Below are 11,499 nucleotides of genomic sequence, written 5' to 3' on the forward strand. Positions count from 1 at the left end.
CACACATCTTATTTATAGTATAAATAAAATACATAAAAACTTATCTATTTTATTCACAATGTAAACGAGATAAGCTAAAAAATTATGACAACTATATATACAACTTGTTGACAGTATTTGACCGGACACCAGTTTAAACTTTTCAACCACTTCTTCCTCTCTTTTACCACTTTTTGACCATATAATCGATAAATACGACGATAGCGCGCGCAACTGATAATGACGGAGACATTAATAGGCTAAACGAGTTTACATTACGCCGAGGCAGCCGACTTTGTATGGTAGGATGTTACAATTTCGGCAAAATTTCTTCTATAATTAGAACTCTTAGCCAAATATAATCTTTATTTTCTCACAAATCAAGCATATTTTTAAATAATTTTAATGAAAATCGACAGAATTTTTCCTTAATCTAAAGACCTTCGCCAAAAAATTTTATCAATTTACGAAGAAACCTGTTGCAAGCATAAATTAAATAAACATTATTAATTCAATAAAACATCAAATCTTAGCCATTCTAGAGTGCAACCCTTTATTACCTGCAATTTTTTAGCAAACAAAGATTTTGAGAAAGCTCCACTAGACAACCTTCTCCCACTTCTATCCTAAAACTCTATCATAAAAAAAATAAGTTCAGCATAAAACTTAAACAATATAGTACTGAGTACTGCACGAACAACCCACGATTAAAGCTACAAGACGTTCAAACAAAAAAAAGAAAATCCTAAAATAGAAATAAAATTTGTGAAATGTAAAAATTAATGATAAAAATTTATGTATATTTGTAAAATTAATTAATCTAATCCCAAAATTATAATTAATAATAAAATTAACTTAATTAATCTAAAATCAAGTCTAAATTAATCTAAATCCAAACCTAATATAATTTATATCGTAATTACCCTAAACCTTAACCTAACATAATTTAAATCCTAAATACTCTAAGCGTAGCTAATTAACTATATATCACAATTTCACAACATATGATTTACAAATGAAAATTAAAATACTATGTCATAATTAGAAATAAAAATTACGTAATAAATTTAAACTAATTATAAGATTAATTATTCTAAACTAATTATAAAACTAATTACTCTAAACTAAGTATTCTAAATTTATTTTATATCACAATTTTATAATAATTTACTTACTTCGAAACAGTAGTAGTACAAAGACTTTTTCAGCATCATGATAACGACGGCAAATGATGGGACAAAGGAGTGTAAAGTTAGGATTTAGCAAATATAAACAATGACAAAAAAATAGAAGAAAAAAGAGAAGAAGACATACCTGAATAAAGGAAAAAGGGTAACATCGCAGATGACGGCGGTGGCAAACGACGGAGGCGGCAACTAGCGACAGCAACAAACGACGGAGGCAGCAACTCGCAGAAAAAAACAATTTTCTCAACGGCAGAAACAAACTCCCAATAGATGCTTCTCGATGGCAACAATGACCGGAGTCATGGAAAGCAGTTGGCCACGGCAAAACAACGGTGAATGGTGGCGATGGTAGGGCTAACGGCGAGAGAGAAAGAGAAAGGAGAGAGAAGTGATATTGAAGATATTGCAAAAATGGAAGAAAGGGTTCGCAAATTCGAATTTAGGGTCCTCATCAAATACTAATTGATCTATCACATTACATGCTAAAATGTGCACACTGTAACGTACGTATACATGGGAAGTGTTTAAGTCAATATTTTGTAGTTTTTTTTTGCTACGTACCTAGTTGTATACACAAAAAAATTAGCTCATAATATCTCTCTCCATCAGAATTTTTTATAGGCGAGTAAATGAGAGTTTTGCCTTATGTCATTTATGTTATGAGAATCAGCAATGTGACTCGTTTTATTGTTTAAAGTCAAATTTTCAAAATAATAAAAAAAACCTCATGCTCTTTAAACTAAAAATTACTAATGTGTCACAATACAAACGAAATGCAGTAAAAGTTCTGGTTTGTTGTTGAAACACCTAACAAATTCAACTTTTTTTTTCTCTGTCTTGTTCTTTTTCCTCCACATGCTTGTATGTTGTCTTTGTATCAAAGTTTAGTCCACAATATATCATTGATTGAATTATATTATAAAAAAATGTTATTAGAATGTCCACTTAAGTACCTATTAAATTCATAAATAAATGAATAAGCATTTATATATGATAAAAATTTATGTACAAATAAACTATCACCTTTTTAAGTGCGAAAAGAAAATCATTCATTATATAAAAAATAAAAAATACTATGAGTACATTAAGAAATCAGTCACCATGTATAAATACATATATTCTATATTGTAACTAATTTTTGGTGTAATATTAATATTACCCGATTGTATCCAATAGTATCTTTTTCTTCAAATAAGTTCTTACAATATATTTGCTTAATTATCACATTTAACACTAGATGATTTTATGATGTATCAATCTATGAAAAGGTGATGTTGAAGCCGCCAAGTCCTGATCCATTGTTAGGAAGTGCAGATGACAAGATCATAGACTTTGCAGAAGTAGATATACGATTACCAATGTTTGTGTATGTATCTCGAGAGAAACGCCCGGGTTACGATCACAACAAGAAAGCAGGTGCCATGAATGCACTAGTTCGAGCATCCGCGATTCTGTCGAATGGGCCATTCATTCTGAACCTTGACTGTGACCACTACATCTATAATTGCAAGGCGGTGCGAGAAGGAATGTGCTTCATGATGGATAGAGGTGGTGAAAACATATGCTATATCCAATTCCCACAGAGGTTTGAAGGAATTGATCCTTCAGATCGCTATGCCAACCACAATACTGTCTTCTTTGATGGTAACATGCGAGCTCTTGATGGTCTTCAAGGCCCAGTTTATGTGGGAACGGGTTGCATGTTTCGAAGATTTGCACTATATGGTTTTAACCCTCCCTTGGTGGATCAGGTAAACCCTAAAAAAGGTGAAAGTGAGTCTGAAATGCAAGCATTGAGTGCTAGTGAATTTGATAGAGATCTAGATGTGAACCTATTGCCAAAACGTTTTGGTAATTATACCATGTTAGCCGAGAGCATACCCATTGCTGAGTTCCAAGGTCGGCCGCTTGCAGATCATCCGGCAGTCAAGTATGGACGTCCACCCGGTGCTCTTAGGGTACCTCGTGACCCACTTGATGCCACCACTGTAGCAGAGGCCGTATCTGTCATTTCTTGTTGGTATGTATGCATGCTTTTGAATCAGATCAAATCAAACTACATCCCTGTCAAATTTTATCAATTAATTGATGTGCGATATGTATATTTATTTATAGGTACGAGGACAAGACAGAGTGGGGATATAGGGTAGGATGGATTTATGGGTCAGTGACAGAAGACGTGGTTACAGGGTATCGCATGCACAATCGTGGATGGCGTTCTGTGTATTGTGTAACAAAAAGAGACTCGTTTCGCGGATCCGCACCAATTAATCTCACTGATCGACTGCACCAGGTGTTGCGATGGGCCACAGGCTCTGTTGAAATCTTCTTCTCAAAGAATAATGCTTTACTTGCAAGTCGGCGCCTTAATTTTCTTCAAAGACTCGCTTACCTCAATGTTGGCATATACCCATTCACCTCTGTGTTCCTTATTGTGTATTGTTTCCTCCCTGCACTTTCTCTATTTTCTGGGTTCTTCATTGTCCAAACTCTTAGCATTGCCTTCTTGATCTACTTGCTTACCATCACCATATGTTTGGTTTTGTTGGCCATTCTTGAGGTAAAATGGTCTGGTGTTGAGTTAGAGCAATGGTGGAGAAACGAACAATTTTGGCTCATTTCTGGAACTAGTGCTCACTTTGCTGCTGTGGTTCAAGGACTCCTTAAGGTCATTGCTGGTATTGAAATTAATTTCACATTGACATCCAAATCTGCGGCAGAGGACGATGAAGATATATATGCAGATTTGTATATAGTTAAGTGGTCCTCCCTGATGATTCCACCCATTGTTATTGCTATGGTGAATATTATTGCCATTGTGGTTGCATTTTCTAGGACAATTTTCAGCGTATATCCAGATTGGAGCAAGTTTATTGGAGGTGCTTTCTTTAGTTTTTGGGTGCTTGCTCATTTGTATCCATTTGCAAAAGGGTTGATGGGGAGGAGAGGAAAGACCCCAACCATTGTGTATGTTTGGGCAGGTCTCGTTGCCATTACAATTTCTTTGTTGTGGATTGCCATTAGCCCACCCAAGGGAGGCGCAAAAGGTGTTAAGACAGAATTCCAATTTCCATGAAACATTAATAGCATTTTGCTACTTTAACGTCAACAACACTATATGTACCTAACTTTGGTGTGAGCACCATGTTTGAAAGAGAAGGATGGGAAAAGGAAAAACGAATGAAAGGGAAAAAATTTTGGACAAAAAGTGGAGTCTAGATAGGTGTAGAAACCAACTTACAGTACAAATATATATATTTTTTTCAATTTAAAATGGGTAGACAAATCTTGGGTATTAAAAGCATGAAAATAAAAGACAAAAAATTAGTTTTTATTTCATATATTTCTGCAATGCGGATGAGTTGGTGTAAAGACATTGTTTTTTGAAATGTACAAAAGTATATACTTTCTTTTATTTCCATTGAGCAGTAGGCATAACTCAACCAGAAAATCTCATTCTATAGTTCAAGGAGTGAGGACTATGACATAATCATGAAGGTTATCGAGATCATATACCTTAAATAATTTAGAATTTTCAATACATTCTTCTCACACTCAAGATTGAACATATGAAGCATAATATTTGCAAGAATAAACTTTTGTAGGTAGCTCATCTATACAAGATAGGCTTAGATACCATGTTCATGCTAAGAAAGAAAATGAAACAATTAATTGCATTTACTTGAACAAGACATGTTATTACAATGAATTTATTAATCAAATGACTTAGATAGTATGAAAAATGAAAAATTGGAACTAACTATCAAAGCCTTTCTAACTAATTCTTGTTATACAAATGGCTTCTATAACAAAAGGAGGTGAACTGATTCGTCACTCAGTTAGAACTTTCAAAAGATTATTTAGAAGATTATTGACCCGTTAAAAAAGAAACAAAAATGTTACACATGGTGGGTTGCACCACCCATCTAAAAGTACCTGATAGGTCAAAAATTTAGGATTTAGAATTTGGAATTTGGTGCTTAAGTTTGAGGATTAAGCATAAAATTACGATTGTTATTTGTAAAGAATTAGGATAGCTATATTTTTGATGGTTTTCTATTGATTTATAAAGGTTTTGTGCCTTCATGGAGTTATGATGGTTTTGGGAGTTATGATGGTTTTAGGAATTGCTATGCGTCGTAACGCGTAGTGTTACATTAGTGTAAAAAAGATGCATAATCGTTGATGTTTTGAATGTGGTCTTGTTCAGACTAAAATAGTTTAGAGCCTAATTGCAGAGAACTCATATTGTCCCTTTAGCTTGGTACTCATACACTTTAAGGTGAATACAACTTTCTGTGATTTTACATAGCTGAGTTTCGGTAAATTCAGTAAGTAAAGTAATGAGTTTGTAATTCTTTTAAAAAAGGTTGCCTAGATTAATTAGATTCTCTTCCTATCTATTCATAGTATAAGATCAATCAAGGAATCTAAATTGCACGGTACTTTATTCTTGTATCTTTCCTTGGTTGAGGTAGACTTCCCTATCCTTAATTAATGATAGAATAAGATTTGTTGCTTTGCCCACAAGCCCTGCTAGTGTAGCTAGTTTGGTCGAAACTGTGTTGTTTGTTTTGGCGAGAAGCTCCAAATGTGATTCTAATCCTAAATTAGGTTTAATTTCCTGTTTTGGAATGAATTGTTAATTTGTTATAAAGAATGACCTGCCTAAACTTAAAAAACATTGGTTCTTTTCCTTGGTAGCATGGCGCTTATCGGTCTCAATACCTTTTGACACTTGGCATTGTTTCCTTTCATCTACAAGGAGGGAGAGTAGTAATCTCTCAGGGGCAAAATCTATTTGTTCTTATGTATATATAGTTTTCTATTTAGCAAAAAAATCCCATATTTATATTATCCAAATATATAAATATTGGTAAAGAAAAAAATGATGCATGCTCTCGACTATGATGCATGACTGGAGAAACTGAACAGAAGCTCAAAATTAGCCTTCTAAGCAATCAAGCACTAAAGCCCAATCTTCCTGATAGGCTGTATCCACGACGGCCAACTCGTCAGTTTGACACTGACATAGCAAGATAACTTTGCAATAACGGCATTTTTTAGATGTACAAAATAGGGATTTGAAAGTGGACTAATTAGTCTTATAACAAAATAAATTAGACACTTATTTGTTGATATATGAATGGTTTTATTAAAATTTTAAACTGGCAAAATGATGTTGATACTAATTGCTAAGCATATAAAATGGTCGGTGAAAGTGGTAGTGTTCTTTACTTTTTAGTAGAAAAATTAAACATTTAATTTTTGTAGGTGAAAATTCAGCAGTCGATTTCACCTAAAATTGATAGTTGAGAGTCGTTAAATAATTTGATTGATTTGACTAAATTTTTATTTAACGACTCTTAGTTATCTACTTCACGTATAATTAACTAGAGTTGAGTTTTTTCACCTTTTGTTTTACATGTTAATTTTTAAATATGTTATAAAAATGGTTATTTAAATAACCAAAATGCTAATTCAACAACCGGGAGAATAAGTTTGACATCTAAATAATGACACTTTATTAAATACTCTACTGTTTATATTTCGATAAATAATAAATATATTTAATTTAAATATTTAAAAAAGCCACTAGCTCGTTATTCAATTATTATTTGCAATTAAGAAGAAACAATTTTATGAATCAAATTTAAATTTTATAAATAGACTTAACTGTTAATAAACTAATAGGGATGAAAATGGGCTAGATTACTCAACGAAGATTCATGACTTGACTCGTTTTAGGTTTGTGCTTTTTGAAAAAGTGTATTAGTTAAAAAGATTAAGCCATAGACTTTAAAAAAAGCCAATGAAGCTCATTCAATCTGCTCGCTAAAATATTTTTTTAAGATTTTGAAACTATCCTATTCTACTTTAAATTTTATGATGTTTGTTGTATAATTGAGTCATGAGTGAAAACTCAAAAAAACTTGATGCACATCATGAATCTCTTGACTAGCTAGTTAATTGTTGGTTGAGTAGAAGTAATTTATTGAGAAGTTTTGTTTTGCAATTTTCACAATTATATTTTGTTTTTATATGCATATGAATTTCTTTTGCAGGTATCATCACTTGAAAATTTTGAACTTGACTGACTTATATATTTTCATCAGATATCTTTTTTTCAAGAGCTTTGCATGATAATCAACAGGTTCAGATACCTTAATTAGCAGACAATAATTATTCTCTTGTTTTACTACAAGCTATCAAAAAGTACTCGAAAATTGATGTCGTAGGCAAAAATAATTTTAAAATATATGAATGATAAATAAATTCAAATTAAATTATTCTAGTTTCAAGAGTATTTATACAAGAAAATTAAATATTATTCTACTATTAATAGCCCATTTTGAAATAAATAAGTATTAATGAAGGTAATTGTATTTTTTTTGGTGATTAATGAAGGTAAATGTATCAATAGTAGTAATAATTATGCATTTAATAGATGGAGAAGAGGGCTAGCTCGTTACATATAATTAATCTCTACATACAAGTCATTTACACAAACAAGTCTATTCTTGTGTGGATGAATTTCCGAGATATATCTCATTTTAGAGGGAATCGAGCTTGTCTCTTCATCTTCAGAGTATGTATACTTCGGCAAGAAGAAGAACACAGAGGATGGGTACCTGCAAAAGGTACTCCAATGCTCAAGTCAATATGAGAAATATATGAGAATAGTTAAATAAACCAGATATTAAAACTTATCATGTGAATCCCCCTATATGGCTGATATAGAAGGTTCCTTTCATAAGCATAGAATTGATGAATGATATTCATGTTCTGACCATTTGGTCATTAAGATGGAAATTGTTAGAAATAAGTAGTATGACTACAATTCAATCTATCATGTGTCAAATAATTTGTTATTGTTATTGTACTGTATCCCTTATACGTTGGATAAAACGGCCGGGTTATACCTCGGTAATATCAAATCAAATTAAACTCCTTATCATAACCGACTCCTCCCCAAAAACCTCGCAACTAGTCGGCCATGACTAACGGATCGATGAATAATTCAGCGCTAATGGTTATAAATTAAAGAAAACCCTACGATACAGAGGCACTAAAAACCCTAGAAAATCCTAGAAAACCCTAAAGAATCCTAGATAACCCTAGAAAACCCTAGAAAACCCAAAAAATCCTAGAAAACCTAGATAATCCTAGAAAACCCTAGAAAACCCTAGATAACCCTAGAAAACCCTAAATAACCTTAGATAACCCTAGATAACCCTAGAACATCCTAGAAAACCCTAGATAACCCTAGAAAACCCTAGATAACCCTGGAAAATACTAGATAACCCTAGAAAACCCTAGATAATCCTAGAAAACCCTTGAAAACCCTTGAAAACTCTAGAAAATCCTAGATAACCCAAGAAAATCGTAGATAACCATAGAAAATCGTAGATAACCCTAGAAAATCCTAGATAACCCTAGAAAGCCCTAGAAATTCCTAAAAACCCTAGAAAACCCTAAAGAACCCAAGATACCCCTAGAAAACCCTAGAAAATCTAGAAAACCCTAGATAACCTTAGATAACCCTAGAAAACCCTTGATAACCCTAGAAAATCCTAGAGAATCCTTAAAAACCCTATAAAACCTTAGATATCACCAGAAAATCCTAGAAAACCTAAAAAACCCTTGAAAATCCTAGAAAACCCTAGAAAGTCCTAGAAAATCTAGAAAATCCTAGATACCCTAGAAAATCCTAGAAAACCTAAAAAACCCTTGAAAACCCTAGAAAATGCTAGATAATCCTAGAAAGCCCTAGAAATTTATAAAACCCTAGAAAATCCTAGAAAATCCTAAAGAACCCTAGATAACCCTAGAAAACCCTAGAAAACCTTGAAAACCCTAGAAAACCCTAGAAAGCCCTAGAAAATCTAGAAAATCCTAGATACCCTAGAAAACCCTAGTAAACCTAGAAAACCCTTGAAAACTCTAGAAAACCCTAGATAACCCTAGAAAGCCCTAGAAATTTCTAAAAACCCTAGAAAATCCTAGAAAACCCTAAAGAACCCTAGATAACCCTAGAAAATCCTAGAAAACCTAGAAAATCCTAGAAAACCTAGATAATCCTAGAAAACCCTAGATAACCCTAAAAAACCCTAAATAACCTTAGATAACCCTAGATAACCCTAGAACATCCTAGAAAACCCTAGAAAACCCTAGATAACCCTAGGAAACCCTAGATAATCCTAGATAACCCTAGAAAATCCTAGATAACCCTAAAAAACCTGAGAAATTCCTAAATACCCTAGAAAACCCTAAAAAACCTTAAAGAATGCTAGATAACCCTAGAAAACCCTAGAAAACCCTAGATAACCCTAGAAAACCCTAGATAACCCTTGAAAACCTTAGATAATCCTAGAAAACCCTAGAAAGTCTAGAACCACTAGAAAACCCTAGAAACCCTTAAAAACTCTAGAAAATCCTAGAAAATCCAAATAGATCCTAGAAAATCCTAGATAACCCTAGAAAACCCTTGAAAACCCTAGGAAACCCTAGAAAACCCTAGAAAACTTAAAAAACACTTGAAAATCCTAGAAAATCCTAGATAACCCTAGAAAATCCTAGATAATCCTAGAAAATCCTAGATAACCCTAGAAAATTATAAATAACCCTAGAAAGCCCTAGAAAACCTAAAAAACCCTAGAAAATCCAAGATAATCCTAGAAAACCCTAGATAACCCTAGAAAACCCTAGAAAACCCTAGATAACCCAAGATAACCCAAGATAACCCTAGAAAACCCAAGATAACCCTAGAAAACCCTAGAAAACCCTAGTAAACCCTAGAAAACCCTAGAAAACCCTTAAAAATCCTATAAAACCTTAGATAAACCTAGAAAACCCTACATAACCCTAGAAAATCATAGATAACCCTAGAAAACCCTAGTAAACCTAAAAAACTCTTGAAAACCCTAGAAAACCCTTAAAACCCCTAGAAAGCCCTTGAAAACCATAGGAAAAAGCTTAGAAAACCCTAGAAAACCCTTGAAAACCATTAGAAACCCTAGAAACCCCTAGATAACCCTAGAAAGTCCTAAATAATCATAGAAAACCCTAGATAACCCTAGAAAATCCTAGATAACCCTAGAAAGCCCTAAAATTCCTAAAAACCCAAGAAAATCCTAAAGAACCCAAGAAACCCCTAGAAAACCCTAGAAAACCTAGATAACCCTAGAAAACCCTAGATAACCCTAGATAACCTTAGATAACCCTAGAAAACCCTAGATAACCCTAGAAAATCTTAGATAATCCTAGAAAACCCTTGAAAACCCTTGAAAACTCTAGAAAACCCTAGATAACCCAATAAAATCCTAGATAACCATAGAAAACCCTAGATAACCCTAGAAAACCTATAAAACCGTAAAACCGTAGATATTACTAGAAAATCCTAGAAAACCCTTGAAAACCCTAGAAAACCCTAGAAACCCTAGAAAATATAAAAAACCCTAGATACACTAGAAAATCATAGAAATCCTAGAAAACCCTTGAAAACCCTAGAAAACCCTAGATAACCCTAGAAAATCTAGAAAACCCTAAAGAAGCCTAGATAACCCTAGAAAACTCTAGAAAACCTAGAAAATTATAGAAAACCTAGATAATCCTAGAAAACCCTAGATAACCCTAGAAAACCCTAGATAACTCTAGATAACCCTAGATCATCCTAGAAAACCCTAGATAACCCTAGAAAATCCTAAAAACCCTAAAACCCATATAACACCTTAGGTAACCCTAGGAAACCCTAGATAACCCTAGACAACCCTAGAAAATCCTAGATAACCCTAGAAAACCTTAGAAATTCCTAAATACCCTAGAGAATCCTAAAAAACCTTAAAGAATGCTAGATAACCCTAGAAAACCCTAGAAAATCCTAGAAAACACTAGATAACTCTAGAAAACCCTAGATAACCCAAGAAAATCCTAGATAACCATAGAAAATCATAGATAACCCTAAAAAATCCTAGATAACCCTAGAAAGTCCTAGAATGTTCTAGGATTATCTAGGGTTATCTAGGGTTTTCTAGGGTTATCTAGGATTTTCTAGGGTTTTCTAGGATTATCTAGGTTTTCTAGGATTCTCTAGGTTTTCTAGGGTTTTCTAGGGTTATCTAGGCTTCTTTAGGGTTTTCTTGATTTTCTAGGGTTATCTAGGGTTTTCTAGGGATTTCAAGGGTGTTCTAGGTTTTCTAGGGTTTTCTAGTGTATCTAGATTTTCTAGGGCTTTCTAGGGTTTTCTAGGGTTTTCAAGGGTTTTCTAGGTTTTCTAGGATTTTCTAGTAATATCTATGGTTTTACGGCTTTATAGGTTTTCTAGGGTTATCTA

At 33.3% G+C, this 11,499-nt stretch overlaps 1 protein-coding gene across 1 annotated transcript; it reads left to right on the forward strand.

Annotated features, from left to right (window-relative positions):
- LOC107615827 (cellulose synthase-like protein D4) lies at window positions 2,337–4,402 on the forward strand. The gene is made up of 2 exons (XM_021107602.1): window positions 2,337–3,186; window positions 3,282–4,402. Exons 1-2 carry the CDS (start codon window positions 2,438–2,440, stop codon window positions 4,240–4,242), a joined length of 1,710 nt encoding a protein of 569 aa, XP_020963261.1. The 5' UTR covers window positions 2,337–2,437; the 3' UTR covers window positions 4,243–4,402.

Source organism: Arachis ipaensis, chromosome B01 (genome assembly GCF_000816755.2).
Source record: "Arachis ipaensis cultivar K30076 chromosome B01, Araip1.1, whole genome shotgun sequence".
In the NCBI taxonomy this organism is placed as follows: Eukaryota; Viridiplantae; Streptophyta; class Magnoliopsida; order Fabales; family Fabaceae; genus Arachis; species Arachis ipaensis.